General features: G+C 38.4%; 3 protein-coding genes across 4 annotated transcripts; 1 reads left to right on the forward strand and 2 right to left on the reverse strand.

Moving 5' to 3' along the window:
* Positions 1-278: 278 nt before the first annotated feature.
* On the reverse strand, positions 279-3,052 carry LOC128515191 (hepatocyte nuclear factor 3-beta-like). Of its 2 annotated transcripts, none has more exons than XM_053489261.1 (2): positions 2,835-3,052; positions 279-1,729 (listed from the first exon to the last, which is right to left on the reverse strand). In XM_053489261.1, the coding sequence occupies exons 1-2, from the start codon at positions 2,901-2,903 to the stop codon at positions 680-682; spliced, it is 1,119 nt and encodes a 372-aa protein (XP_053345236.1). In that variant the 5' UTR covers positions 2,904-3,052; the 3' UTR covers positions 279-679. The 2 variants fall into 2 exon arrangements, with proteins under 2 accessions (XP_053345236.1, XP_053345237.1); XM_053489262.1 differs by lacking the exon at positions 2,835-3,052 and adding an exon at positions 2,587-2,678.
* Positions 3,053-10,135: 7,083 nt separating this feature from the next.
* LOC128515154 (protein CEBPZOS-like) lies at positions 10,136-15,790 on the forward strand. The gene is made up of 4 exons (XM_053489206.1): positions 10,136-10,321; positions 12,949-13,066; positions 13,162-13,206; positions 14,745-15,790. Exons 2-4 carry the CDS (start codon positions 12,949-12,951, stop codon positions 14,825-14,827), a joined length of 246 nt encoding a protein of 81 aa, XP_053345181.1. The 5' UTR covers positions 10,136-10,321; the 3' UTR covers positions 14,828-15,790.
* Positions 14,846-27,904, reverse strand: cebpz (CCAAT enhancer binding protein zeta). The gene is made up of 17 exons (XM_053489204.1): positions 27,714-27,904; positions 24,326-25,806; positions 23,969-24,197; positions 23,712-23,877; positions 22,697-22,785; positions 21,708-21,761; positions 21,503-21,605; positions 21,348-21,416; positions 21,176-21,242; positions 19,182-19,285; positions 18,732-18,792; positions 18,254-18,444; positions 18,129-18,167; positions 17,598-17,696; positions 16,054-16,121; positions 15,253-15,334; positions 14,846-15,000 (listed from the first exon to the last, which is right to left on the reverse strand). The coding sequence occupies exons 1-17, from the start codon at positions 27,879-27,881 to the stop codon at positions 14,846-14,848; spliced, it is 3,225 nt and encodes a 1,074-aa protein (XP_053345179.1). The 5' UTR covers positions 27,882-27,904.
* Positions 27,905-27,995: the final 91 nt, after the last annotated feature.

The raw sequence follows: 27,995 nt of genomic DNA on the forward strand, positions 1-27,995 counted from the left end.
TTATTCAAATCCATTAATTTTGCTTCATATTTCAGACAATTCTGAAGGATACGAAATTCACTGAAATCCACCTACTCTTTCTTGACAATCCTGTTGTATGCCAATGAAAAATTAACCAGCATCCATATTTACAGTTTTTAAAATGTATACAATCTGAATGGAAGGTATTTTAATAGGTATAAACTGTTATAAATAGTTGATAAATAGACATTGATTCGACAATAAGGATATACTTCAGTGCGAAATTTAATAAAGACATCTTAACTACATTACATTCATATACACATTCAAAAATTCAAAATTATAAATTACAGTATAAACCAAGCATAAAGTAAATTACTACATTCTCTTCTTATTTTTTTTTTTTTCATGAAAAAAAAAAACATTCGCGAAGGATTTGTATACAGGCTGTGTGTGAGGGATAATAAAATCCTGTCCATCCTCTTGATGGAAGAAAATTACATTTTTCTGTAGAAAGCAGTCGAAGTGAAGGATGCGTTCACGAAGCTCTAAAAGAAGAGTCGTTAGCTTTTTTTAAGACCATTTGTTGTGCGCACTAACAATTGAAGAAAGATCTTTAGATACATAGTCAGTAGTTACCACATTTTTAATACGCGAACGTGTTTTTAACTGCTTCATTTGAGTTAATCTCCATCTTGTAATTTTTTAAAAGTATTATTTACGCCCTGTTGGTGCAAGCAGGAACCGGATAGTAAGAATACTCCGAGGGAAGGGATGAGGGATCCAAACTGCCCCGCGCTGACATCATCGGTGGCCCGGTCATTGGTGACCCGTATCCGCCCGAACAGTGCATGGTGTGCTCATAAGGCTTCATCATGTCCATTTTGTGGTGTTGCTGCTCTGAAGACATCAGGTTGTGGATAGAGAATGGGTGATCGAACGAGTAGGAATGGTGTCCCGGTTTCAGGTGTGAGTCGTGCACGAGCACGGAGTGATGCTGAGAGAGAATATGAGGATGATGATGGTGATGATGCTGTTCATCCAGATGCTGGTCCTGATGATGATGGTGATGATGATGATCCTGATGTTCGGGACTCAAAGCGTGCGTTTCTTTTACATCGGAGCTTTTTATATCTTTAGTGGGAGAGGTCTCAAGTCGAGACGATTCTTTGTCACTTCGCGTTTTCTTACCGGTTTCCGATTCTGTAGGTTTGTCTTCAGACTTTTCGCATTTAAAGCGTTTCTGTCTCCGCAGGTAGCAGCCGTTTTCGAACATGTTTCCTGACTCGGGATGGAGAGTCCAGAAGGAACCTTTGCCCGGTTTGTCGGGTGATCTGGGTACCTTGAGGAAACAGTCGTTAAAGGAGAGGGAATGGCGGACCGAGTTCTGCCAGCGTTGCTGGTTCTGTCGGTAAAACGGGAACAGGTCCATGATCCACTGATAGATCTCGTTCAGCGTCAGCATCTTGGTTGAGGACTGCTGGATGGCCATGGTGATCAGGGAGATGTACGAGTAGGGCGGTTTGGCGTGCGTGTAGCTTCGTCTGTACGCTTTGGGATCGCGGGCCCTGCCGGTGACCTGACCGCACGCGCTCGAGTTCAGGTTCGGGTAGGATGCGCTGGCGCTAGGGGTCATCCCCGTGCACGTACCACTACCAGGATGGCCGAGTCCGGCGTGCATGTAAGGCATGTTCACGCCGCTCGCGCAGCTCATATAGGCGCTCATAGAATTCAGTCCGCCGGTCATGTTTCCACCTGCAGTGTAGCACTGAAAAAAGACAGGGGGAAAAGTGAGAAATAGTAACACTACATTTAATGAAGTACATGTTCAAATTTTTTTTCAAGCGACTGTTTTCACATTTTCGTTTACTCCTAAATTATTCACTAAAATGTATTGCTTTAAACAACAATTTGCACACAATGACATTTTTAAATATTAAATTTGGACTAGTGTTCTAAGATAATTTACAAAAAGCTTTGTGGGGTCAATTTAAGAGTTAATTAGGAGTACCTAAGGCTTACAAGTTTAAGCCTAAAGATAAGAAAATCAAATAAATAAATAAATAAATAAATATAGGCCTGTTTTCAGGTAAATGTTTGTTTAGTTTAAGATTTTTTTTAAGTCAAATATTCCCCAGGTCATTTAACACAATATCTTGAGGTTAAACTACTCCATGCAGTTTTATTTAATCCAAAGCTTTAAGGCAAGCTGTGTTTATTTAAGTGCAAGACAGAAACCTGATATTGCAGCAAAAAAAAAAAATCTCTATGTTGAACTGAAATAGGATATGATTTCAGATTACAAAGTAACGCTAACAAATTCAATTAATGGTTCTATGCAAATTAAATACTGGGGATTTTACAAAAAGTTAAACCAAAAACGATCATCATCTATAGGCTAGAATAAACACGACAGGTGCAATATTTTCTTATTATTATGTGAGTCTGTAGCCTGCACCTACAGTAAGTATAGTATAACTACAAAGAATTTATGGACCGAACTTTGCATACAATTTAGAAATATTCATATCCATCTACACAACTAAATTTTTAGAAAATGTTACATTTAAATTCTAAAGCCTAAAATCAGTTTTAATTAATCCCTTGATTTGCGGATATGCTCACAAATGATCCCAAAATTAGTAAATTGAGGGCGTCCTTGAATCTTCTCCTTATCCTGTTGAAAGGTAAGAAAAGGCGCGACGTATGTGTCTGTGTGTGCGCGCGCGCGCGCGTGTGTCCGTGTGCGTGCGAGTGTTTAGGTAAGGATTCAGAGGTATCTCAAGTCAATATTTGATCGCAAAGTTAATATTATCTCAAACCCAATATTGAACTGTTAGGCAGGAGCAAAATGTAGATAAAAGTGTACCCACCTCGGGCTCCGCGTAATAAGCGCTCCAGTCCGAGTGTTCGTGTCCTTCCATCTTCACGGCTCCCAGCATACCTTACAGTCCAAAGACGCGACTTTAAAAAAGTTCAAGCTAGAGAAGAAACTAAAGTGCAAAAGACCCGACAGGGACTATGACAGCTTTTTCTGCTTGGGCAGCTGAGCGCGGAACAGGAGACGCAGCGCGTGTGTCTCTGGAGCAGAACGTACTGGGACTGAGCGCTAAAGAGCTGATACACAATGCTGTGCTCTACGTCAGTGTTTCCCAATCCCACTGATCTCCTACACAGAACCCCCTCAGTCCTTCTCTATCGCATGGCTCAGGTGGGCTGGGAATTATACCAGTGAAAGGGTAAAACGATGAAGGCGTCCGGAGAGCTTCTCTCTGTTCAGTCATTTACATCAGAATATCATACATTTGGTGTCGTTTTGCAGTTCTCAGCTTCTCGATCGCAGATCCTGACTAATACACCTGAGTCAGTTGCAGTCTTCCTGAAAGTTAGTCTTAGTTATGTCGGATTGGCAGACATAAGCAACACATACGCAAAACGTGTTAAAGTATAGGGCCCTAGACTAAGGCAGACATAAGGGTTTGTTTGCTTGCTTGTTTGTTTTTAAGTGTACATTCCATTTTCGATATGGGCAAACACTACTCCAGCCAGATCTTTGGCAAAAAAAAAAGGTTTTAAGTCAATTTAGAAGTCAATTTTAACCTTTGAGGAAAAACAATCTAATAAAAAAATTAAAAAATACCTTTTGTTGCATAAGGGCACCTAGACAGCCCCCATATATGCACAGGCCATTTTAACAGGCACACCTGTACTCCAGCTCAGTCATGCAATTAGGTGGTAGCAGCAGAGTGCATAAAAGTCTGTTTCCAGAGGTCCAGTAAATGAAAAATTAGAATAGGTGGTTAATAATTTTAAAATAGTTGTATAAGTTATTGCACAATGAGGGTAAAAATAGTGTGAAACACCCCCAAAAAACTAAAATAATAAAATTTTTAAACCATTGTGAGGAGAAAAGCATCTCAGAATGACAATCAGAGGTGACATTGGGTTGAGCAAAAGTGCACTCTTGCAAACCAAAAACAAGAAGTGTGCACACTGAAATGGCACAGTGAAATGGACAGACTTGAAATAGACAGATAAAAAAGATTATGATTATGATAGGGCATTATTCCTATATGTAGTCTGTCAGAATAAATTAAGAGAAAAATCAGTTTCTAAGCTTTACTAATTTGTAAGTCCATGTAGATTTTGTAAAGACTGTTGATTTAAGTGTGTTCACTCAGTGACAAAAATTTAAAATTAATTCAGTTGAATGTATATGAGTTATAATGAAAATCTAACAACTTATTAATGGAAACTTGTAAGCTGGAAACATACTGTTTTTTAGCGCATAAAGATATCTGTTGGTTTTTCAAATGTGTTCATTTGAAGCTGAATGTTTAACCTCATGTTTTGTTTTCTGTCTAAATACTTTTGTGTCGGAGTGTTTGGAAAAACACAACACTTGAAAAAAGTCAACTACTTTGAACATAAGGCTACAACAAAAACAAATGTTTTTAAATTGTGTTTGTAGTAACATTCCAATAATTTTTTTTCAGTCCTTGAGTTTTTATGACCCCCAAAACAATGTATATCAAATGCAAATGTACAAATGAGACCACACTCACTGAGTAGCTCCAATACACATTCCTTTAACTAAAAGGAGGTTTAGGGGATGGGAAAGGGCCTAGTGAATGATCCTCTGAAAATCCCAGCTCAAAACAATATCCTGGCATCTAATCCTTAAAAAAATCAGCTGGTCATTTCAGACAGGGTTGTCCTTTTCTCAAGAATAAGATTGCCAGATTTAGCATCTCTTTTTTTTTGAAACCCATAAAATTCAATTTTTTTAAATAACAAATCTGAACATTTTAATCATAAACATAATACAATAAACAAAAACTATATTTAAGCTGTAATCTTGGCGCAAAAAAACCCTAATATAGTCTTAAAAATTTGTTATTATAATCAGTATACGTTTTCATGGGGATAATTTGTGGAGGGTTGTCCAATGCCCTGGATGGGTGGGAACCCAGGGAAGCCACTGAAATGTGGATTTGTTAAAAATATTTTGGTAAATAAAAAGAAATAAATTTATATATTATCTTGAGTTGCAAACATTATCAAGAATTACTGTGTCTGTGTACCTAAGGACTGCCAAATAAACAGTATTTATTAATATTTCTCTCAGATTATAAATGCCCTTTACATTTTTGTTTTTCTTGTTTTTAAAGCACCATATTAAATTTACCTGCCATTTATGGAGTTAAAAAAAACATGGGTGCAAACGAAATGAATCTAGCAGGACCAAGATCAGAAAGCACTGTTATAAAACAGCTGATTAGCTGACTTTGGTGTGTTGGGAAGGGGAAGCTGATAAAAAATATGGATTGACTGAGAAATCCCAGAATCCTATAGCTAATAAGATTAAGTTTTTAATGGATCATTTAAGGATAGCTTCATATTTTTTAGCCCTTGATATGCTTAAAAACATTCCTGGGTTCTTGCTTTATCTAAGGTATTTTTAGTTCTTTTTATGAGGTTACATATTGAGCATCTGGAGTTGTTGAGGATGACCACATTTTTAGTAGTTAAATGACAAATGAGTAGAAGAGAAATGTTAGTAAGACCACATGAGATGTGTCATAGCTGATTAATAATCAATACTGCATGCCTAAGCATTGGTTAAGCAGCAGCTCGTAAAAGTATTATTACTTTATCAACATGAGAGAACAATGTCTTTATGAAAAATTGTAACTTTGTTTTCTGAAATAGTGAAAACAGATTAATTCAACATTTATCCATATATATATATATATATATATATATATATATATATATATATATATATATATATATATATATATACAGTATATATTTTAATAATAACAGGTAAACATAAGTAGAGAAATTGTGGCATTTAGACTGCTTTCCTTTACCAATCCTTTCAAGACAGCTCATATGACAGTACCCACTCTGATTTAAATTTAAAACATACTTTACTGTTTCTGAGATACACAAAGACAGTCAACATCTTTTTGAAATTCCTGAGCATGCTTCATTAAAAGGCATAACATAAACTCTTTATGTGTAAGCTTTTAGATACCCATGATTGGTTACTGTTGCTGTGATTGACAGAAGAGATAATGTATGCCACCCTCCTACCCAAAGCCCATTGTCATTTTTTTTGCCCTCTATACGCCTGGGCCTGGATAACTGTATCATCCTCATTTAGACTCAACCAACAAAGTGAGCAATTTTCTGCTGTTCTGCTTTCACTCATGAGCTTCCAATCGATTTTTACTTTTTTGTAATTATGATATTCTGTTTGACTTTATACATGGACTATTTGAGGAGACTAAATTGGGTGGTTATTAATTCATCCAATTTTTCAGGCCTCATAGTAATGTGTGGATACTGTGCTGGTCTCTGACCCTTGAAAGTGTAAATCCCATTCCCTAGAATGAATATAACCTGTAATCTTAGCCTTGTTATCTATGTTGGAAGAATTATTTTAAACAATGGCACAGTGGGTAGTAAAGATAGGTTGGATTCCAATGGGTTTGGGTCTGTGTGAGCCATTGTGCATGTTGTCCCCTTGTCTGTGTAAATTTGCTGTGGGTGCTCTGGTCTACCACACCACTTACACTTTCAGGTAAGTGGATTGGCTAAGATAAAGGTATGAAGTTGTGTGCATTATACCTTGTTGGGGTCAAGCTTTCCAACTATGGCATATTCCTGCTTCGAACCCAGTGATCTTGAGAAAAGTTTTAGATCCACTAGATCCAATGATCCTGACTCTGATCAGGATAAAGCAGTCACTGAAAAAAGAGTGACTGTTAGAGGATCAGCCTACAGACGATGTGTATTACATTGCATTCATGTCTATTCTCATGAACGTCTTGCGGCTTAAAGAGAAACAGTGTGAGGTCCTGAGCTGAAACGCTGAAGCCAGCCAGCAGATCAGTGACAAAGCCAGTCTGTGTTTATTTACCCAAGCACACCACTACAAGATCCCTATAAATCTGGCTTTTACAAGCTGACAGATAACAGGGCAGTTGCTGAAGGGAGCCCTGCATGACCGCCCTTCAGATTAGTGTCCCATCAGCCTCCTACAGCTACAGACCAACACACCTTCACCTCCTCCCTCATATGGAATACAATGGGTTAGCTCAGCAGAAACAGTGGCCTCGTGGGGGGGCATTTAACCCTCGCCTAACTCACACACATACATAAGCCACACACAGACAGGCACAGGAGCAGTTTTGTAGTTCAGGTTAGGACATTTCTGGAATTTCAAATCACTAATTTAAGGTGTTACAGTTACACATCATCTATACATACGCATATGCTGGTTAAATTAAGTACAACAGAAATGCACATCTGTGTTAAACTATATTTACACAATCTATGAATTGGAAAATTATATTATTAAATATATAATTCATTTGGGGTTACTCTGCAATGTGCATCATGTGTACTACAGCTAGTTTTATAAAAAGAGTTAAATAGACTGGTCAAACTAATAAGAAATGTAAAGTAAATGTTCCTGGTCACATTATTTCATGTTTTTTTTTTCTTCCTGGTAGTGATTTTATATTCTTGGTTATCTGGTTAGCGGTAACTGAAACAACCCAGACCATAAATAGGTTTAAAAGCAAGATTTAAACTCTAGCCCTGGTTAGTTATAGATCCTTCGAGCTTTTAACCTCATTAACATGCTTAGAAGTAGCACATTACCACAGCTTTCAGCAGCAAACATTTTGATTCAAAAATGGTTTTGCTGCATTTTTGCCAGAACTATGCAGTACTGATGAGTTTGTTCTTTTAAATCATGACTATCAGTTTTATTGTCCAGAGATGAGATACAAAGCTGATCAGAAAAATTCCGCTAATGTCAGCAGTTTTAGGGGAACATCTAATCAACAGGAACACACCTCAGAGAATTTAATCAGACCTAAATTTTTGTTTCCTTTTAATGCTATCATATTTATACTTATTGATTAGTAATTAACCATATAATTAAGTCATCCTAAACAACAAACAATATACTGGCAGGTGCATGTTTACCATGCCTTTTATTTAAGTTATAGTTATGCAAAATTACTCAATATGACTTTATAATCAACAAAATAAGTAGAAAAAAAATTATATTTATTGTTTGGAAAAATGCAGCAGCATAATTAGTATAACTGTTTAACTGTACATATTTTGTCATACATGCTACCATTATGGGGTGACTGTTAAAAGTGTCATCAACAATCTTCATCCTCAGTACCATTTTACAAGAAAATGAGAATATAGTGTACATTGTAAAAAGATGTAATGTACATTATTTGCCCTTTAAAAAATGTTACTTTTTATTGTATAATTCATTCATTAATTTTCTATATTGCTTATCCTGTGTGGGTTTGCAGGGTCCTGCAGTCCATCCGGGAACAAGGTGGGGAAACCCTTAATGGCCTTCCAAATCTTTATAGGGCACAGATGTGCACAAATCCTACACCCAGTCATACACTGTGGGCAGTCAGGAAACCTACATGGCAGTGGTGTGTCTGTAGCTTGTGAAAGACAACAGAAAACCTATACATATGTAGGGGGCAGGCGATGGATTGGTGGCTAGGGTGTTGGACTGCCGACCATGAGGTCCCCAGTTCAAGCCCGGTTGCTACTGGGTTGTCAGTGTTACAGTCTCCAAGTATTAGGGGATTCAACTATCAGACACTGTGTCACTAACTAACTATCATTAATTAAAATACATATTTTTAATATATTGATGGGACGCAGTAAATAAAAACGGTGGATTAAGGCGCCCCCTGCTGGTTATGTCATTCTATCACACATTCACATAGAAATCATCTCAAACACACAAGCAACTAAATTGGGTTGCACAAAAACCCATGATCCTGATTAAGCGTCATAGCTTGGGCTTGGGGACTGAATTCCTGTATCTGAACGAATCATTTTGCATATTCAAGTACAAATTGAAAAACACCTGTTGCACCTGTACAACGGCCCCACCTTCCTTTTAAAAGCCGAACAAGTTCTGTTTTCTGTGTCCCCAAGTTCACTAAAACCAGAGAAAGTGTATTAAAAATGACATTTTATTAAATTGCAAATTACAATGACTGTGTGTTCCTTAGAAGCATAGCTCTATTATATTGCCATTTATTATAATGCCCTATATTTGCACCTCTAATTATTATTCTTTTTTTTAAATAATGTATTTATTTCCATTACATTTTCATGCTTACAGAATAATATGCATCAAAACCAGTTGAGTTATAACATTTATTTATTTTTATATAGTTTTTTTTTATTTATTATTAGAGAGACTCATCCATTCCTGTTGACTATATTTTGTAGTACAATGTGTTTGTTTATTAGATTTTAATTTTAAGTTTTCTAACTTTTTTTAGATGTTTTGTGAAAGGATATTTTAATAAAAAAAATCATCAGTGCTGATTTTTTTCTGCAAAATGTTTTAGGGAAGGTTTTACTTATACAAATAATGTGATGTTATCCACTTATTTATTTGCTTTCTTTTTGCCTTATAAAATTATATTTTTGTGGAAGACAAAACCTCTGTTGCTCCTTTAAATCAAATTTTGGGGGAACGCTATCTAAAGGATTTCTGTCGTGATAAGCACATTTTCATCTCACTTTACTAAGAAATGGTCAGGATCTTTTCCCCATTACAAGTTATACTCATCTTTAAAACATTACTGCCTGTGGAAAGCAGCCTGATGGCTGAGATGGTCACTGTCAGATACCGTTCCCCCTCATTTCAGTCAGTAAAGAAGCTCTAAGTAACAAATCACATCAACTATTACTGCTGACTAGTTGGCACAACACAGATAGGTTTTATTGGACTATCAGTCTGTAAAATATTAACTCGTTGGTACATGGAAAACAAACTTTACCCATAAAGATGTTTTGAATTTGGGTTTCTTAAAATAAGAATGCGTTCTGCATTTCTGTTTACAATGTCAATACCCTGATGATGGGGAAGAAAAGCCTGGTTGTGTTGGTGTAGTTAAGTTTAATCGTAAAAAAAACTGAAGTGAACTGAACGTGACAATCAAATCAAATAAATACAAATAATAATAAACCAAAAGATAACAGAATTAAGTTTGTCCTTTACTGCTTCCCGTAGAACCCGCGTTCATGTGTCTCGACTTCGATAAAACACCGGAAGTACATTTTCGCAGTACTTTATACTTGTTTCCTCTACCTGTATTCCGAAAAACCCAGCTACCCGATGCAGGAGCACGATTGGACGGTAAGTTTAACTGTCAAATCCGTAACGTGTTCTAGGAGCAGCCGGTAAATGTCCTAGCCAATCGGAGCGTGGAGGGCGGGATTTGTCGGAATACAGGTGGAGGGACGTTGAAAGCGTGTGGCATCGGGCAAATCAACGAAGGTGAGACATTAAATACTTACGATTTTACACTTAGTAAACACATTATTTTAGAAATATCTTTGCAACAAACAAATGCATAATACGAAACGTGAACGCAGGTAATTGAGTTGTATTTGTATGTTTGCACTGTCTGCCCTGTATGTTGTTTTATTGTTTTTTCCATGTCTAACAAATCAGATATAACTCATTTAAAAATCAACAGACAGTGATTAATTGTGTGAAATAATGAAAACACTCACGACCACCACATTATTCACATATACAGGTCCTTCTAAAAAAAATTAGCATATTGTGATAAAGTTCATTATTATGTACTGATAAACATTAGACTTTAATATATTTTAGATTTATTACACACAACTGAAGTAGTTCAAGCCTTTTGGCATACAGCTCATGAAAACCCAAAATTCCTATCTAAAAAAATTAGCATATCATGAAAAGCTTCTCTAAACGAGCTATTAACCTAATCATCTGAATCAACTAATTAACTCTAAACACCTGCAAAAGATTCCTGAGGCTTTTAAAAACTCCCAGCCTGGTTCATTACTCAAAACCGCAATCATGGGTAAGACTGCCGACCTGACTGCTGTCCAGAAGGCCATCATTGACGCCCTCAAGTAAGAGGGTAAGACACAGAAAGAAATTTCTGAACGAATAGGCTGTTCCCAGAGTGCTGTATCAAGGCACCTCAGTGGAAAGTCTGTGGGAAGGAAAAAGTTTGGTAGAAAACGCTGCACAACGAGAAGAGGTGACCGGACCCTGAGGAAGATTGTGGAGAAGGACCGATTCCAGACCTTGGGGGACCTGCGGAAGCAGTGGACTGAGTCTGGAGTAGAAACATCCAGAGCCACCGTGTACAGGCATGTGCAGGAAATGGGCTACAGGTGCCGCATTCCCCAGGTCAAGCCACTTTTGAACCAGAAACAGCGGCAGAAGTGCCTGACCTGGGCTACAGAGAAGCAGCACTGGACTGTTGCTCAGTGGTCCAAAGTACTTTTTTCGGATGAAAGCAAATTTTGCATGTCGTTCGGAAATCAAGGTGCCAGAGTCTGGAGGAAGATTGGGGAGAGGGAAATACCAAAATGCCTGAAGTCCAGTGTCAAGTACCCACAGTCAGTGATGGTCTGGGGTGCCATGTCAGCTGCTGGTGTTGGTCCACTGTGTTTTATCAAGGGCAGGGTCAATGCAGCTAGCTATCAGGAGATTTTGGAGCACTTCATGCTTTCATCTGCTGAAAGGCTTTATGGAGATGAAGATTTCATTTTTCAGCACGACCTGGCACCTGCTTACAGTGCCAAAACCACTGGTAAATGTTTACTGACCATGGTATTACTGTGCTCAATTGGCTTGCCAACTCTCCTGACCTGAACCCCATAGAGAATCTGTGGGATATTGAGAAGACACTCTGGATGAGCTTAAGGCCACTATCGAAGCATCCTGGGCCTCCATAACACCTCAGCAGTGCCACAGGCTGATTGCCTCCATGCCACGCCGCATTGAAGCAGTCATTTTTGCAAAAGGATTCCCAACCAAGTATTGAGTGCATAACTAAACATAATTATTTGAAGGGTGACTCTTTTTTTTGTATTAAACATTTTTCTTTTAGTGGTCGGATGAAATATGCTAATCTTTTGAGATAGGAATTTTGGGTTTTCATGAGCTGTATGCCAAAATCATCAATATTAAAACAATTTAAAGGCTTGAACAACTTCAGTTGTGTATAATGAATCTTAAATATATGAAAGTCTAATGTTTATCAGTACATTACAGAAAATAATGAACTTTATCACAATATGCAAATTTTTTGAGAAGGACCTGTATATAATATAAGTCGCAAAATTGTGATGTTACCCCAAGTGGTATTAGATGGCAGTAAAAATTGCTGGAATAGTTTTAGACCCGGTCAGTTCGCATAAAAATTTCCTTATCAAAAAGTTTTGAGATCCGCACACCACAAAACTGGTTGCTGTCACCACACGTCCTCCCACAGACACCTTAAAACCTGACAGCTACGACGTGATCTTCCTTCCGCTCCTGGGTCAGCAGCCTGCGGACGATCTTGCAGCAACAAGGCGCCTGTTCAAATCACACGTGAGGATCGCCTGGACTGTTCCGTATGACGCGCAGAAAGTGGCAGCAATGTTGTGGATTGTTCTCCCACAATTATCATGCACAAGTTGGCAGATGATTTTGACAGTTTCAAACAGAACCTCATGTTCGCTTTTTTAACTTGCTGACCATGATGAAATGGTCGACGTGGTAATTCAGGTGGTCAGAATTGCACCAGTTGCACAGCTTCTGATATACACAGGACGATGTCTTTTGGCACACTGACTTATGAAGGTCGGTGCTCCCTGTGACTGTGCGGTGCAGGCTTGTGCTGCCATCTGTTGGTGTGTTGCAAAACTACTCAATTTTTTTTATACCACCTTGTTGTAACTTGCCTAAACTGATCAATAAATATTCATAAAAAAATTAAAGTCTACAGTGTAGCAGGAAATGTGTCCATGATCCAGGGTTTAGCTGATGGCAGAGTTTTCATAGCCTACCAGGTTTGGCTGATCACGCTTGGCTGATATGTGATATAATGTAATATATTTGGTTAAGTTCTCCTCTCTCCATTTTAGATGGCCCCCAAAACTATGGAACCTGTGGCCAGGAAGATCTTTAAAGGGGTCCTCTTCCTAGAGGTGGTTGGTGTGTTTGCAGCCTACGGCCTCTATTACAAAATGAACACAAGTCGAGGTGATCTCCTCTTTCTGTGTAAATACTTTAAGTAAATCAGCATCATAGAATTCAGATGAAAGCAGATCATGACTTTTCTTTTTTTTATCAAACAGATTTCAGACTGACGATGAACAAACGTTTTCCCTCAATTCTTGAAGGTAAAATGGAAAGTGGATACAGATGAACTGATCCAAACAGACAAGTTCACAGTAAAGTCAAATGTGTGAAATAACAAGACATGTTCATCGCAGAGGTGTTGAATTCTACAATTAGCTTACTGTTTTGTAGCGTTTTTCTCTTATCTTTTTTTTTTTTTTTTTTAATTAAACCAATTCCCTTATCTGCATTACACTTAAGATATTTGGATTTTAGATCTTTTGATAAATGAGGATAAATCCGAATTTCAGGCTTTATTTTCTGATATTTACATTTAGATGTGTTTACCATGGCACATTTGATGGCACACAATTTTTATGTAAGCGAAAATGCCAGAACAGAATTTAACACTTAATATTTAGTCTCATATGCCTTGCCTACAGTAACTGCATCATTCTAGCGACCCAGGACATCATTAACCTGCTGCATTCTTCTTTGTGGTGCTTTTCCAGACTTGTACAGGCTACAGCTTTTTGAGTTGTTTTATGTTTTTTTTCCATTTAGTCTCCTCTTCTGTTGAGTTAAGGTCTAGTGATTGACTTGAGTCAGTCGAAAACTTTCCTTTAGTCTTTTTCCTGTCTTGCCTTTGTGTTTTGGGTCATATAATCTAGCTGTATGAAAGATTTCTTTATTTTCATGAATTAGCTTGGATGAATTGCTCTGTACACAAGAAATCAAAGCTGAAACTATGATATATTAAAAATGATTAGGCAGTAGTAATACAATAAACAATTACTATATTGTCCAAGCTGGCACCATGGCCTCGCACCTGCAGGGCAAAGGGTTTAATTTCTACCTTGGGTCTCTGTGTGTGTGGAATTGGCATGTTCTCCCTGCACTTGCTGGGCTTCCTTCTACAGTCCATAGATACGGCTGTTTATCTGGGGTCAGCTTGTAACAAGACTAATTCACCACATTAAAAAGACAATTCCAGTCAGAAAACACAGTATTATCGGACATCCTATAGTGTTTTGTTTGCTCTTGTTTCATATGGATCAGGTGTAATGTTTACATTTTTTTTATCCTGTTCAGAGTTGACGTACAAGGGTTGTTCAAGTCATCCGAGACTTTTGATTGTGCAGAATAAGAGTTATGAGAGTAAAATCTCTGTTTATTTCTCTACACAATCCCACACTACACTAATGCACTTATTCCAGTGTTTTCCTAGTGCTTGGATATCATAGAGGTAAAAAGTTTTCTCAGTACGCCGGAGCCATGATCAGACTTCTGTAAATGTCACTGGGTTTTACATCTTCATTCACCAGACATTTCATTACAAGTCCCAGTTTGTCTTGAACGCCCCTCATTTAAAAGCAGGTCCCATGTCAGGAAACTGGCTGTGATGACGGAATGCACCCTTAAAATATTTATTACAGTATAAGACTTCGCATAAAATATGGTAAAATTACATTTATTACAAAATGCATTTTTTACACGTTAAGACAATTGTCTTCACTTCAGAAATATTTGCCACCAACATGGCAATCAATAACAAACAAACAGAAGCATCATTTAACAGCTCTCTCTCTCTGTGTCTCAGTGTATTACAAGTCCAACGAGTGGGCTGGGAACTATGGCATCCGGGAAGCCGATCAGAACACGTGGTCTACTAGGCAGGAATAGACACTCGCCTGAGAGTCATCACTTCTTCCTGCCTACGTTATTTTTTTTACCCAATCCACCTTTCCCAAACTGTTTCCTCTTTTTAAACATGGCCTTCTTCCTCCTGATCGTCTTAACGTCCCGTCCTCGGATCCAGTCGTCCCGTTGAACCTCCCATTTCAGCTGTTTGATGCCTGAAGACAAGAAGCAGAAAGACAAGGCTGCATTAGGAGACTCTGAGCCCTGACTCTCTCCAGAGCATATCAATGAGTTAATGAATGTTGTAGTAAAGGTTCAGTGTTGGTGATTATTTATAGGCAACAGTTTGTGCCTTTACCCTTGTAAATCTGGCTGGCATCTAGCCAAATTAGTAAAAATTTCAAGTACATTTCAAATCAATCAGCTGACTGTAAAAAAAAAAAAATTCAATTCAGTTCAATACTCACTGGCTTTGTCTTTGTTAGCCATTGCGTTCATGCCGGTGTTGTCAAACTTGATGTCTGAATTTTCATCCAGCAAATCTCCAAACTGAAAATAAGAAGAGAAGTGACTCATTAAAGACAAATAATAGGGTTAAGGGTTTTTTTGTTGTTGTTTTTTTAAACTCAGAATATTTTAATAAAATTATTTTGCCCCTCTACAATATTTACATAACCCTGACCCATGTATGGTCTTCAACAGCCATTCCCAACCTAAACTGAATCAGTTCAAAATGTGGAAATACATATACCGACATGTAATAGAACACATCAAGTTGGTTTTTGGAATTTTTCTGTTTGTTTTTGCGGGCATCACATAAAAAGTACTGAATTAATTTTAATGGGGTTTTCACAGCTGTATTTGTCTAAGCTCAAGGTAACATTTAGGCTTTGTTTTATTGCAATCAGCTCTCGGGAAGAGAAGATATGCTACTTGAAATTTTAAATGGAAAATGGCCTTATGTTATTTAAAAATAATAAATCATTAGTTCATTTTAAAATTCAATAGATGGCGCTGTACATTTTTTTAATACACACTTATGAGTGTGAAACTTGCAGTCACATTGCAGTGGTTTAAAAGGAATAACACACTCTAGACTGTGCTTGCAATCATCTTCCTATCTATAATCTTTTATAAAATAATAATTCACATAATAGTGACCAGAATAATATTACCTCTATAAGTCAAGCTACTAATATAAAGTTGATTTGGGAAACATGCATTTTGAGTCAACAAGCTGAGAAAATGTGGATGAGGAGATCTTTTACCTCCTCTGCTGCTGCAAACATGGCTGTGTCATCCATCTTTCCCTTCTTCCTCTTGCCGGGCTTGGAACCTAAAGCAGCACATGTTCATCATAGAGACACAATACTGTGCTTACCTTGGGTAACAGCTATGCTAGTTTAGGTTATGTTTTCTCTAATGTCAAAAAACTTAACTTTTTCTTTAACAAAACTGGGAAATGTTTATTTTTGTTGTTGAACATGCTGAAAAAATTTGATTTTTGTTAAAAAGCTAATCCTCTAAAAAGATGACGGAATGATTACTGTTTTGTTTTCCAGAGGTTGGACCACTGGAATTGATCTAAAATATTATAAACAATCCAACAACTGATTCAATTCATAGTCCTCACACTGATTTAATTATTTTATATATATGGTTCATGGTCTTTTGCAAAAGTTTGGGCACCCCTTGATAACAGATTTTGGTGATTTTTTCTTTAATGGCAAAGATGTTAACACAGTCTCTCTTGAAAATGGAAAAAAACCTACAATGTTTTCAGGAAACATTGGTGCATAGTTACTTCTTACGCTACATCTTACAATAATAATTATTATTATGGCGCTGTGCAAAAGTTTGGGCACCCTAAGAGTTCCAGTCTCTGATTTTCTTTTTACAAGGTTTCGGACCTTAATCAGCTCGTTAGATCTGATGCATGGCTTTCATTAGTAAATGCCAATTTCAAAGCTTTACAAATATTTTGACTCTTCAAACCTTATGCAAACACTTGCAGACTCTTAACAACCATGGGTTCCTCTAAGCCGCTGTGTAAGTCTCTGAAAATGAAAGTTATTGATGCCCACAATGCAGGAGAAGGCTACAAGAAGGTAGCAAAGCGTTGTTAGCTTGCAGTTTCCACAGTGAGAAATGTAATTAAGAGACGGCAGTTCAACTGTGGAGGTCAAAATGAGATCTGGAAGACCAAGAAAACTCTCAGAGAAAACTGCTCGTATGCTGGTCAGAAAGACAAATCAAAACCCACATTCAACTGCAAAAAAACTGCAGGAGGATTTGGCAGATTCAGGAGTGGTGATGTTTGTCACCGTTCTACAAGACCTTCATGAAAGAGTCAGCAGAAGAAAACCTTACCTGCGTCCCCATCATAAAATCCAACGTCAGAAGTATGCAACAGAACATCTACAGAAGACTGATGTGTTTTGGAAACAAGTGCTGTAGCTTGATGAAGTTAAAATAGAACTCTTTGGCCACAATTAGCAAAGGCATGTTTGGAGAAAAACAGGAGCAGCATTTCATAAAAAAAAGAACCCCTTGCCAACTATTTAGCATGGGGCTGGATCTATCATGCTTTGGGGTTGTGTTGCAGCCAGTGGCACAGGAAAACATTGCACGAGTGGAGGGAAGGATGGATTCCATCAAGGGAAGAATGGAACTTGCATCAATGTTTGCTGAATGTTTCCAGTTCCAAGAGAGACTGTTAACATCTTTTCAAATCACCAAAATCTGTTATTTATCAAGAGGCGCCGAAACTTTTGTATAAGACTGTATATATATGTTTATATATAAAACTCACCAAAAGACCCAGCAAAATCAAGACGCTCTGATGCCATCCTCTTGCCTTTTTTGCCTCCTGTACTGCCCCCTGGTGGCTCATCCATGTCCTCATCAAAGTCTACGCACAGACATAACTAATTATTAACTGCACATTCTTTGCTAAATAACTGCTTATACTACTACTATGTTTTGCTAAGTATTAACACTCTGGGTTTTTTTTTCTTTTCAAGCACACCACCATAATTTTGTGGGGTTAAAGGGAGAATATATATTAAAAAAAAAAGTGTCCAGGAGACATGGGGAAAATGACTCCCTGTTTAGAACCTGATCAATCTACTTAAGACCAAAAACTCTAGACTGAAGCATAGTCTTGGTAGAATCAGGTTTTGCAAATTTCTCTGTCCTTTCAAATAGAAAGCATGAGACTTGAAGGTTAATTTGCAATAGCACAAGGTCCCTAAACATACTTCCAAAAGGAAACCGTAACCAAAACTGAATTTGCTCGAATGCATATAAAAAAGGTACTGCAAAACAGAACTGACAAACTTACCATTGAAGGCATCATCATCATCACCCTCCAGCTCCGGTACTGTAAAATGCAGCATAATGCTTTTAGCTTCAGTACGAGTATACACAGCACAGAGTCAATAAACAGCGTGCATTAAACACACGCACCTTCGTCGTCGTCGTCGTCTCCGCCGGGGTCCATAAAAGCGCCGCCATCTTCCTCCAGCTCGTCACCAAAGTCTTCCGCATCCATGCTTCCCAACGAGAGCTCCTCGTCATCCAAGTCATCATCCGAGTCGAGGTCTGAATCAGAGACTTCCTCAGACGTCTTGCCTTTTTTGCTTTTGCTCTTTACGTTGCTGTAAAAAGAAAACGCAACACATCATACCTTCCCAAATAAGGATTTCCACATCTGCATTTTAGTGAATAAACTTTTATGGTTTGTGTGTTATTCTTCAATTTAAGGTCAAGGCTGACTGGCATACAAAATTCCTTTTGTTGAATGAATAACAATATATAATATACTGTATACATTATATATATATATATATATATATATATATATATATATATATATATATATATATATATATTTAACATAATTATATATGATATAATTGTACAAAAGCAACTTAAGGTCACTCACCCAGCAAAGTCCAGGTCATCATCTTTAAAATCTGTGAAGTAGCTATCACCCTCGAAATTGTCTGGGGAGGGGATTACACAGCAGAGCGAAAACATTTTACTAATTAATTTATAATGTATTACTAATGTTAAAATGCTTAAACAATCAACAATGGTTAATCCCTGTGTATTGGAGGTGGGCTACTTTTTTCATGACCCACGCTGTACAACAGTAAATGTTTGGTAAGAGGAACTCTGGCTTTGATAATGCATTTTGATATGAATTTGGTATTTTGGGGAACCTCTGTTTATACTGCATCGGTTTATATGCACAATAAGTGTATATTATTTGTATTAAATGTATAATCAATAGAAAAAATGTCAATGTCAAAAGGTTGACGGTAATCTGCCAGATTAAATCTGATACTAAAATCACAGTGTAACTTTTGATCATAAGTTTGCGTTTACTTACCGAGCAGTCGTTCGAACTCGTCGTCATCGACGTCCTCCACGCTCTCAGCGTCCTCTCTAGAAGGCTTCTTTAATCGCTTCTCTCCTTCCTGCTTTTTAAAGAACCTGAGTGTTGAAGTAAAAAAGTGTGAAGGTTTAGCTGTGAATGAGTAGTATTTGTTCACAAACATGGAAATAATGATGTAGCAAAGCAATTTAATTAATAACTACTAACATACAGCACCATGCAAAAGTCTTGCAAATAACAGCTGTAGAGCAAAAAAATAATAATAATTAATGTGTACTGCTTTTTATACTTAAAAAAAAAAAAATTCTAAAAAGCAGTACACATTAATTAATGAAACAGTCAATAATCAGTGTGACAATACTTTTCTTAAAATGTAGTCTCAGGTACAGTTTGTGCAATTTTTTAGAATAAATAAATATACACACACACATCTGATCATCCATATATAAATACACACACACCTGATCATCCATATATACATACATACATACATACACACACACATCTGATCATTCATATATACACACAGACATACACACACACACACACATCTGATCATCCATATATACACACACACACACACACACACACACACACACACACACACATATATACATACACACACACACACACATATATACATACACACACACACACACACACACATATATAGACATACACACACACACACACATATATAGACATACACACACACACACATATATAGACATACACACACACACACATATATAGACATACACACACACACACATATATATAGACATACACACACACACACATATATAGACATACACACACACACATATAGACATACACACACACACACACACACATATAGACATACACACACACACACACACATATAGACATACACACACACACACACATATAGACATACACACACACACACCCCATGCTTTTTCTCCCTCTCTCTTTTTTTTAAATACATAAATACCAGACTTTACCAAACACTTCCGTAATTTGCACACTATGTCTGTTTTTACAATGTATATAGGTATTCATTTCATAATTTTGCATATTTTTTATATTCTGGCTTAATTGTATGTTGTGTTATGATTCTGATATGCCTTTTGAATCGGTCAGATATTTCTCTGCTCCTGTGTGTTGGACCTGTGTCTGTTTTAGGTGGGTGTGGCCTGTTAACCAGCTGGACCCCCTATTTTACATCCTGTCCTGATATAAGGACCACCCCAAACACTCAGCCTGGGCCCTTTTCGAGCCTCGTTGAATCTGATCTGTCGTGTGCTAGTAGTTTCGAAATTCTGTTATAGTCTGTGTTGTCTTTGTTAAACCCTGTATTGACTGACTCTCCTGTTTATCCTGTTTTGACTATGATATGGATTCTAATTCGGCTGCATGTAAGCATTGGCATTTTGTAAATAGTTTGTTAGAGAATTTAACTCTTTTCATACAGGAAGTAGGGGGTTAGACGCCATTTCTTTTGTACATATTTTCACTCGGTTTATTATTTTGGGAGACGGGTAAGCTAGTTTGTATTTTGTTTTCTTTCATTTCAGGTTACTTAGGTTTAAAACAAAGTCTGTTTTGTTAATTGTTTTGGCCTGGTCTTCCCCTGAAGATAGAAAAGTGAAAATAAACTATTGAACATCTCTCTGGTGTAAGCTCACTTAGTTCTCTCTTTCTGTCGCGGCTAACCCCTAGAGGTCAGAATATTCTATATGTCCTTTTTATATACCTATTATTTATATACCCATATTTATTTTTACTATTTTTATGCTTATTTTCTCCTTTTTTGGCAGCATTCATTATACAGGGGGGAACATGTTTCTTCACTGTGCATATGACAATTAAACTTGAAGCTTAAAACTTAAGTAACATAGAATTTTTGCTTCCAAGATGCAGAAATAAATCAGAAGCAAACGATTCTCCTTCTGAACTACTTGAAACACAAACACTCTCACACCCACACCCACACTCTCACACACCTGTAGAAGAACACCTCATCGACAGGAATCTGAGTTTCCTCTTTGGCCAGATACTCCTCAGAGTTTACTGTAAAAGCAGAAAGAAAGAAAAAAAAACAACAACACACATTACCATTAACACCCACACATATTTCATGTAGAATTTATATTTCCAGGTAACTCTGGCACTCACCCGGTAACGAGCGGATGTTATTCATGCTCTGTTTGTGCTTCGGCTGCATCACAGTCGTGTCAGTGTTCTCTGAGACAAAAGACGGTGAACATTTCAACAAAGTGTCTGTGTTTTCGTGTCAGGAATTAGACGGTGTGTGAAAATATTCCTCTTACGTTTGCCCTTGGTTTGTTTGGGGTTTCTGAAGACGAACCGATCCAAGAACCTGATGAGCGTGAAGTCGTTCAGAGGATCACCCGAGTACTGGATGTGTCCTCCCTGAAAAAAAAAAAATAAATGTAAAAAAAAAAGTTATAATAATAGTAATACTAATAATAAGATCATCATTCACTATAAATCACTTCACTGAAACACTCTCACCTGCAAGATGGTTTTGGCGAAAAGCGCCACAGACGGGTGGAAATGATCAGCGAGCTACAAGAGACGGACGTACAGAGTTAACAAACGCAAGGCAGACATCAGAAAGTTTTATGTTAATGATAACTCAGTTTACTAATTAGATTCTTGGGAACAAAGAGACAAACTTTTACATTTGTAGGTTAGATTCAGCACTCAGGGCTCAAAATAATATATGTAGTGCTGTAGAAGAACATGATCACCTGTAAGATATGTTACGATTCATTCCTGACCATGAATCAATTTACCAGATTTATTCCATTCGGAAAATTTTCCATTATTTATTTCAGACTATCGTTTTTACTGTAAATTATTTAACCAGGTTTTTTATCAGAACATGAGCCATTTTTAGTTTTTCTGGTGACCCTTACATCATATTCAACAATAAGAAACATATGAAACCTGGCTAAAACATGTAGGAATATTCCAAGGAAGACATGTGTCCCCTGATCACTCAACATTTCTAAAGGTTTCATTTCTAAACTTCTAAAATGAAATAACTACTGCACATCTGTGCTTTCTAATAAACATAGGATTCGGTTAAATTCCCAGGAACGGTTTTGGAGCAGTTGCTGATAGATGGAAAAACTGTGATGATGCAGACAAATAGTGAGCTCAATGTCTCACCTACGCCTCATAGGCAGGACAAAGTGTAATGTGTACAAAAAAAATCTATAGTATGGAAATTTCTTACGCTTTCTGGCAAGATTGTCCAACTTTTCATACTAGAAATGACCTCACTTTTTTATTCAATTTAATAAGAAGAATAATAGACTTCTACTTTATATTTAGTCATCTTCTTCACTGTTTATACATTATATCGATCCTCTCGTGTCTTTTACCTTTTTATTTTGGACTGTCAAATTTATAGTTCTTTGTCCTTTGTGTTTTTGTTGTTATTGCAGTTGTCATATTTTTTCTTTAAAAATAAGTAAATAAATAATCTTTCGAACCTTCTGCAGCTCCCAGAGTGTGCTGTGATTCGCTCCACAGTATAATGGGTTTCTGTTAGCAGGGTCGTATACCTTCAAATCCTTACCACCTGTACAAGAAACACAGTGTATATTAGATTAGTTTATCTATTTGGAAAATCAGTGCAACATTATACAGCAAAGACACTGAAGTATACAGTAAGGGACGCTGGATACACCGAGCAATACTGACTCGTACAGCCAGTGGCTATGGCGCCCATAGTGAGTGCTATTAAATCAAGTGGGCCAGACATCAAATTCTATGACGAGGGACAGCGTTGTGGTCAGGGACACTGAATCGTACGGCGAGGGAAAGCGTTATGGTGAGGGACACCAAATCCTACGGCGAAGGACAGGATGACGGTAAAGGACACCGATTTGTACATGGGCGAGGGATAGCTTCACAGTCAGAGACATAGAATCATATGGCAAGGGACAGCCTGACGGTCAGGGACACCAAATTATATGGCAAGAGACAACAAAACATTCGGTAACAGGTACCTAATTGTATGGCAAGAAACAGCATAATGGTAAGAGACACCAAATTATACGGCGAGAACCAGAGTGAAGGTCAGGGACACCAAATTGTATGGCGTGGAACAGCGTGATGGTTAGGGACACCAAATCCTACTGCGAGGGGCACCAAAGTTTACGGTCAGGGACACCAAATCGTATGGCGAGGGACGGGATGATGGTAAAAGACACAGAATTGTATGGCGAGGGACAGCAAGACAATAAGGGACACTGAATTGAATGGCGAGGGACAGCATGACGGTAATGGACACCGAATTGTACAGTGAGGGACACCATGATGGTGGGGGAGTCTGACAGTGTCATAAACTGTTGTGAAATTTAATTAGATTTTCATGGCTGCTTTCCCTCTATTACTAAAAAAGTCATCATAAGATCAATAAAAGATTTACCCATCAAATCTTACACTCATTATTAAATGCAGGAAAACAAACTCACAGCACTAAATAGGTCACAGCACACTTACCCTCCATGTTGTGGTGATGTACCCATGATGCAGCTGGTTTGTTCTGCTGATGCTTGTCACTCTGGCCCCCTTCAATTTTATCTGCATCCACAAACCTTTCTTCATCATCGCTGTTATCATCATCTTCTCCTTTGAGGTCCTGAAACTTCTCCTCCTCATCATCATCCTGATGCGTTATTAAAAAATATATGTTAATACGTACACGGTTCTGAAACAGCATTAAAAAAAAAAAAAAAAACCTTAAATGATGTCCTTACCCCTTCTTCTAGGAGGAGCTTAAGGCCAGGTTTGGCCTTCATGACCTCGGACACGAGGAAGAGCGCTCCGCAGGCGAACGTCGGGCTCTGCTCGCAGCTCACCTGCAGCAGCCTCTTGACGAAGGCTTTGACGCGCCGCAGGACGATGTCGGCTTTCAGAGACTTGTACAGCAGGTTGAGGAACATGCTCTGTCTTGAGCTTACTGACAGGCCTGGATCCAAGAGCTTCCTGTAGAAAAGAAAAAACACTTGTCTACAATTGGCCAATTGACTTCTCCAAGATGCACATGATCTGATTCATTCTCTAGTGATATAATTAAAAACAAAAACAAAACAAAAATAAAACACTGCACCTACTTGTAAAGAGCGACGTAGTAGCGATCAGACACACTCTGCTGCGAATCCATAACCTGAAAGAGCAGCATGAGGGCCTGCACGGCCGTGCTGAACTTTACAAGATGCACCACTTTAAACAGTGTGTCCAGCTGCTCGCGGACCGTCTCATCTCCGGCCTTGGTGTATGGATAGGCCCTGTTCACGCCACTCAGAAGAGCGCCCAGCATCTTAGACTCCACGTCCTTCTTCTTAACGCAGAGCCGGAAGAAGCTGAAGTAGACAGCGATGAGTTTAGTGGCGAGCTCGGTCTCGTCGTGACTCAGCATCACCTGGTTGAGGAAGCACGCAGCGTAATACTGAGCCTTGCCGCCTATGTTGGGTCTGAACATCAGACGCTCGACTTCGACGCACACCACCGATTTCATCAAGGGGTGTTTGTGCAGTAGCGTCTCCAGCAGATACGAGGCCTTAGAGGCAACTTTGTACTCAGGATCTCCCAGTTTGTTCACTACGAGCATCAGCAGGGCTTTTTCCTGCTCAGGTCGGTTGCAGAGTAGCTCATGAGCTGTGGTCATCGATTTCATTTTGGTGGCTAGGACAGAATCGTGAGCCAAAGCGTCAAGAGATGTCACAAACTCGGCCAGCTGAAGCTTGAAAAGATGCTCGAAGTACCAGAGGACAAGGCGCCGATCTCGTACATCTCGGTTTCCACTAGCGCGCTCCTCCAACTTGTCGAACGGGCGCTGAGAGAAACTCCGGAGCTTACGATTCTCTGGAAGCAGATCAGACAGCAGCAGCTCCTTAAGCGTGTCCAAAGCCATGAGGCCTTGCCTTCGACTTCCCTTCTTCCTCATCATACCAATCAGGCTCTCGATGTGCTCCAGACAGTGGACAGGAGCATCCTGTATGAGCACCGTCATGGCCGCCATCCTGTCCGCCAGAGTCCCAGTCGAGACGACGCTCTTCATCCAGACTGTATTCGCTCCTTTCTGTAGATTCTTCTTGCTCTTGTAAAGACTTGTATCAGCCTCTAGCAGCTTCTCTGCCAAAGCCTTATACTTTGAGACCAGTAATTCATCTTGAGGAGAAGTGTTGGTCTCAGAAGTGTAGTCAACATCATACCATTTCCCCCCGGGTTTGACCAGCAGCACCTGCCGGGGGTAAAATTCAAACAGGTCAGCTTCCTTTTGCTTGGCCTTTTTGCTTGTTTTTTTGACCTTTGTCTCAGCTTCTTGCTTGGCTTCAGATGTCTTGCTGGACTCCACTTTAGTGCCTTCTTTTGTCTTGCTCTTCTTTTCCACACTGGGTTTGGAGGGTTTTTCTGCTTCAGGCTCATCCTCGTCATCACCCTCAATAACCTGCTGGTCCGAGTAGGACCGGATTCCCAGTTTGGTGATGAACTCTTCTAGCTCTCCATCCTCCAAATCATCAATTGCACCTTTCTTTCCACCATTTACTAGCTCAGTGCTGTCGTCAACTGCAGAAAGCATGACATAGTCCGCCTGGAAAAAAACAAAATTTGCAGATATAAATAATTTTGCATACTGCACTTTAAGAGAGCGAGAAAGCAACTGTTGTACAATTGTGAAGGAAGCAATAGAACACTTTGAAAACCAAAGGGAGGCCTCAGATAGACTAAAAGTTTTAACATACATATAATGTTTATTTATTTTTACATACATTTATTACGGTATTTATCGCAATATTTAGCATTTTTACAGTTAATCTGTATTTTTAATCAACCAATTCTTTAATCTAATTGCAGAGAAAATATATTTTGTTATTTGTTTTTACAAAATTTATTTTAAGCTGCTGTGAGCTTATCTTTTTATTTTACGACTAAAAAGTTCTCCTTTATTTGGACACAGGCATTTCAAGAAAATTATTGGTGTAGAAGTTTGTGTTTTTCTAAATTTTAACACTAAGATTTTAATTTTAGCTGCAAATGTATATCAGTTAGCTTAATTACAAATACGCAGATTAATAAATAATATCCCTGTTATTTATTACTGATTGAAGTTTTTTTTAATAAACACTCAGTGACACACATGTGAAGAATTTTCTTTTCCACATCAAGAGTAATAACTGAAATACAATAATCCTGCTTTCTGGATTTTGCTCCATGTTTGTATTTCGCGCACGGTGTCCCTTTTTTTTTTTTTTACACATTGTAATTTATTTTTATTCTACGTAACAGCAGCTGCTAACTGTCTGTTGATCTGTCTCACTAAGGACAATCACAGTTTCCAATTTTTTAATTAATTGTACTAACGTAAAATATTTTGAGCATTTTATTACGGATAAACTGACTAAAGATGATGATGATGATGATGATGACGCTATTCATAAGCAGAGCTGTAAGTTGAATGCACAGGCAAATATCCATGCATGCAGGTTTACGACATGTTCTGATGATGTGAAGTTATAAGAGTCAGGGGTAGATCAGTGGTTAAGGTATTGAGCTATACCACTGTCTAGTATACAGTGTCGTGGGGGGCCTGGAGCCTAGCGCAAGAGACTAAGGGCACGAGGATAGGTATACTCTTGACAGGGTGCCAATCCATCATAGGGCACACACATGCTCATTCTTACTCTATGGGCAGTTTGGGAACGCATGTCTTTGAACTGTGGAAGGAAACCGAAGTACTCGGAGGAAACCCACCGAGCATGGGGAGAACACGCAAACTCCACGCACACACCCAAGGCAGAAATTGAACCCAGACCCTGGAGGTGCGAGGCGACAGTGTTAACCACTAAGCCGAAAATCTACACGCGTTACAAGCCGCACTACACCCGCCTGCTCGCTGTCGAGTTGAGTTTTGAGATGTCGCTATTTCTTTATAATCCTATAGGTGGCGCACACTGAACTATGTACACATCTTCATCCCCTGTGGTAGGAGTGAATTATTTGCTAAGTTTGTTTAGAAATAATAATTATAGCACATGACATGACATAACATAACACCTGCAACTCAGTAACAATGTAGCTTTTTGTTTTAACTCTTGTATTTGAAGTTAGTTCAAATGCTGTGCTTGGCTTTTAAGTGAGAAAACTAATGTTATAAGCATTTAATTACTCAATCAATTTTTTTTTTAAATATAAAAAAAAAATTGGGATAAAATTGTAAGAAAATGTTGTATCTAATCTGGATATCGATAAAATCGTGATACTTTTAGAATCGCAGTTTAAATCGCGTGATATCGTATCAGGAGGTGACTGCCGTCCCCGTTCTCATCTCCACATCGGTCTGTGGTATAGTTTAATTAACGAATTAACATCCACACACTAGTAATAACTGTCATTCCTCAGTTGCACGTTTTAAACAATGTTACAGTTGTGTTTTACAGACAGTTAACAGAACTGCACAGGCTTCCACGTGGGGCACAGAGAGGTGAGGTAGAACGTTACCTTAGTGCCTCCCAAACGCAGCACATCATCCAGAGTAAACTCGTCCTCCCCTTTCTCATCCTCATCACTCCCGGCTTCATCGTTGTCGTTGCTGTTTTTAACCATTTCGTTTTCATTTTGCGCAAACTTAACCGATTTCTCAGCTCGCCGCTTGCCTTTCGGAGCCATGCTGGAAAAAAATCAACACGCCACGGCTGTGTTTCAAATCAAACTCCACTCCTCATAAAGTGCACTAGGGTACTGTTCGTGCGCAGAGTGATTTAACACCCTATGTAGTGCAGC

This window comes from Clarias gariepinus, chromosome 27 (assembly GCF_024256425.1).
Source record: "Clarias gariepinus isolate MV-2021 ecotype Netherlands chromosome 27, CGAR_prim_01v2, whole genome shotgun sequence".
In the NCBI taxonomy this organism is placed as follows: domain Eukaryota; kingdom Metazoa; phylum Chordata; class Actinopteri; order Siluriformes; family Clariidae; genus Clarias; species Clarias gariepinus.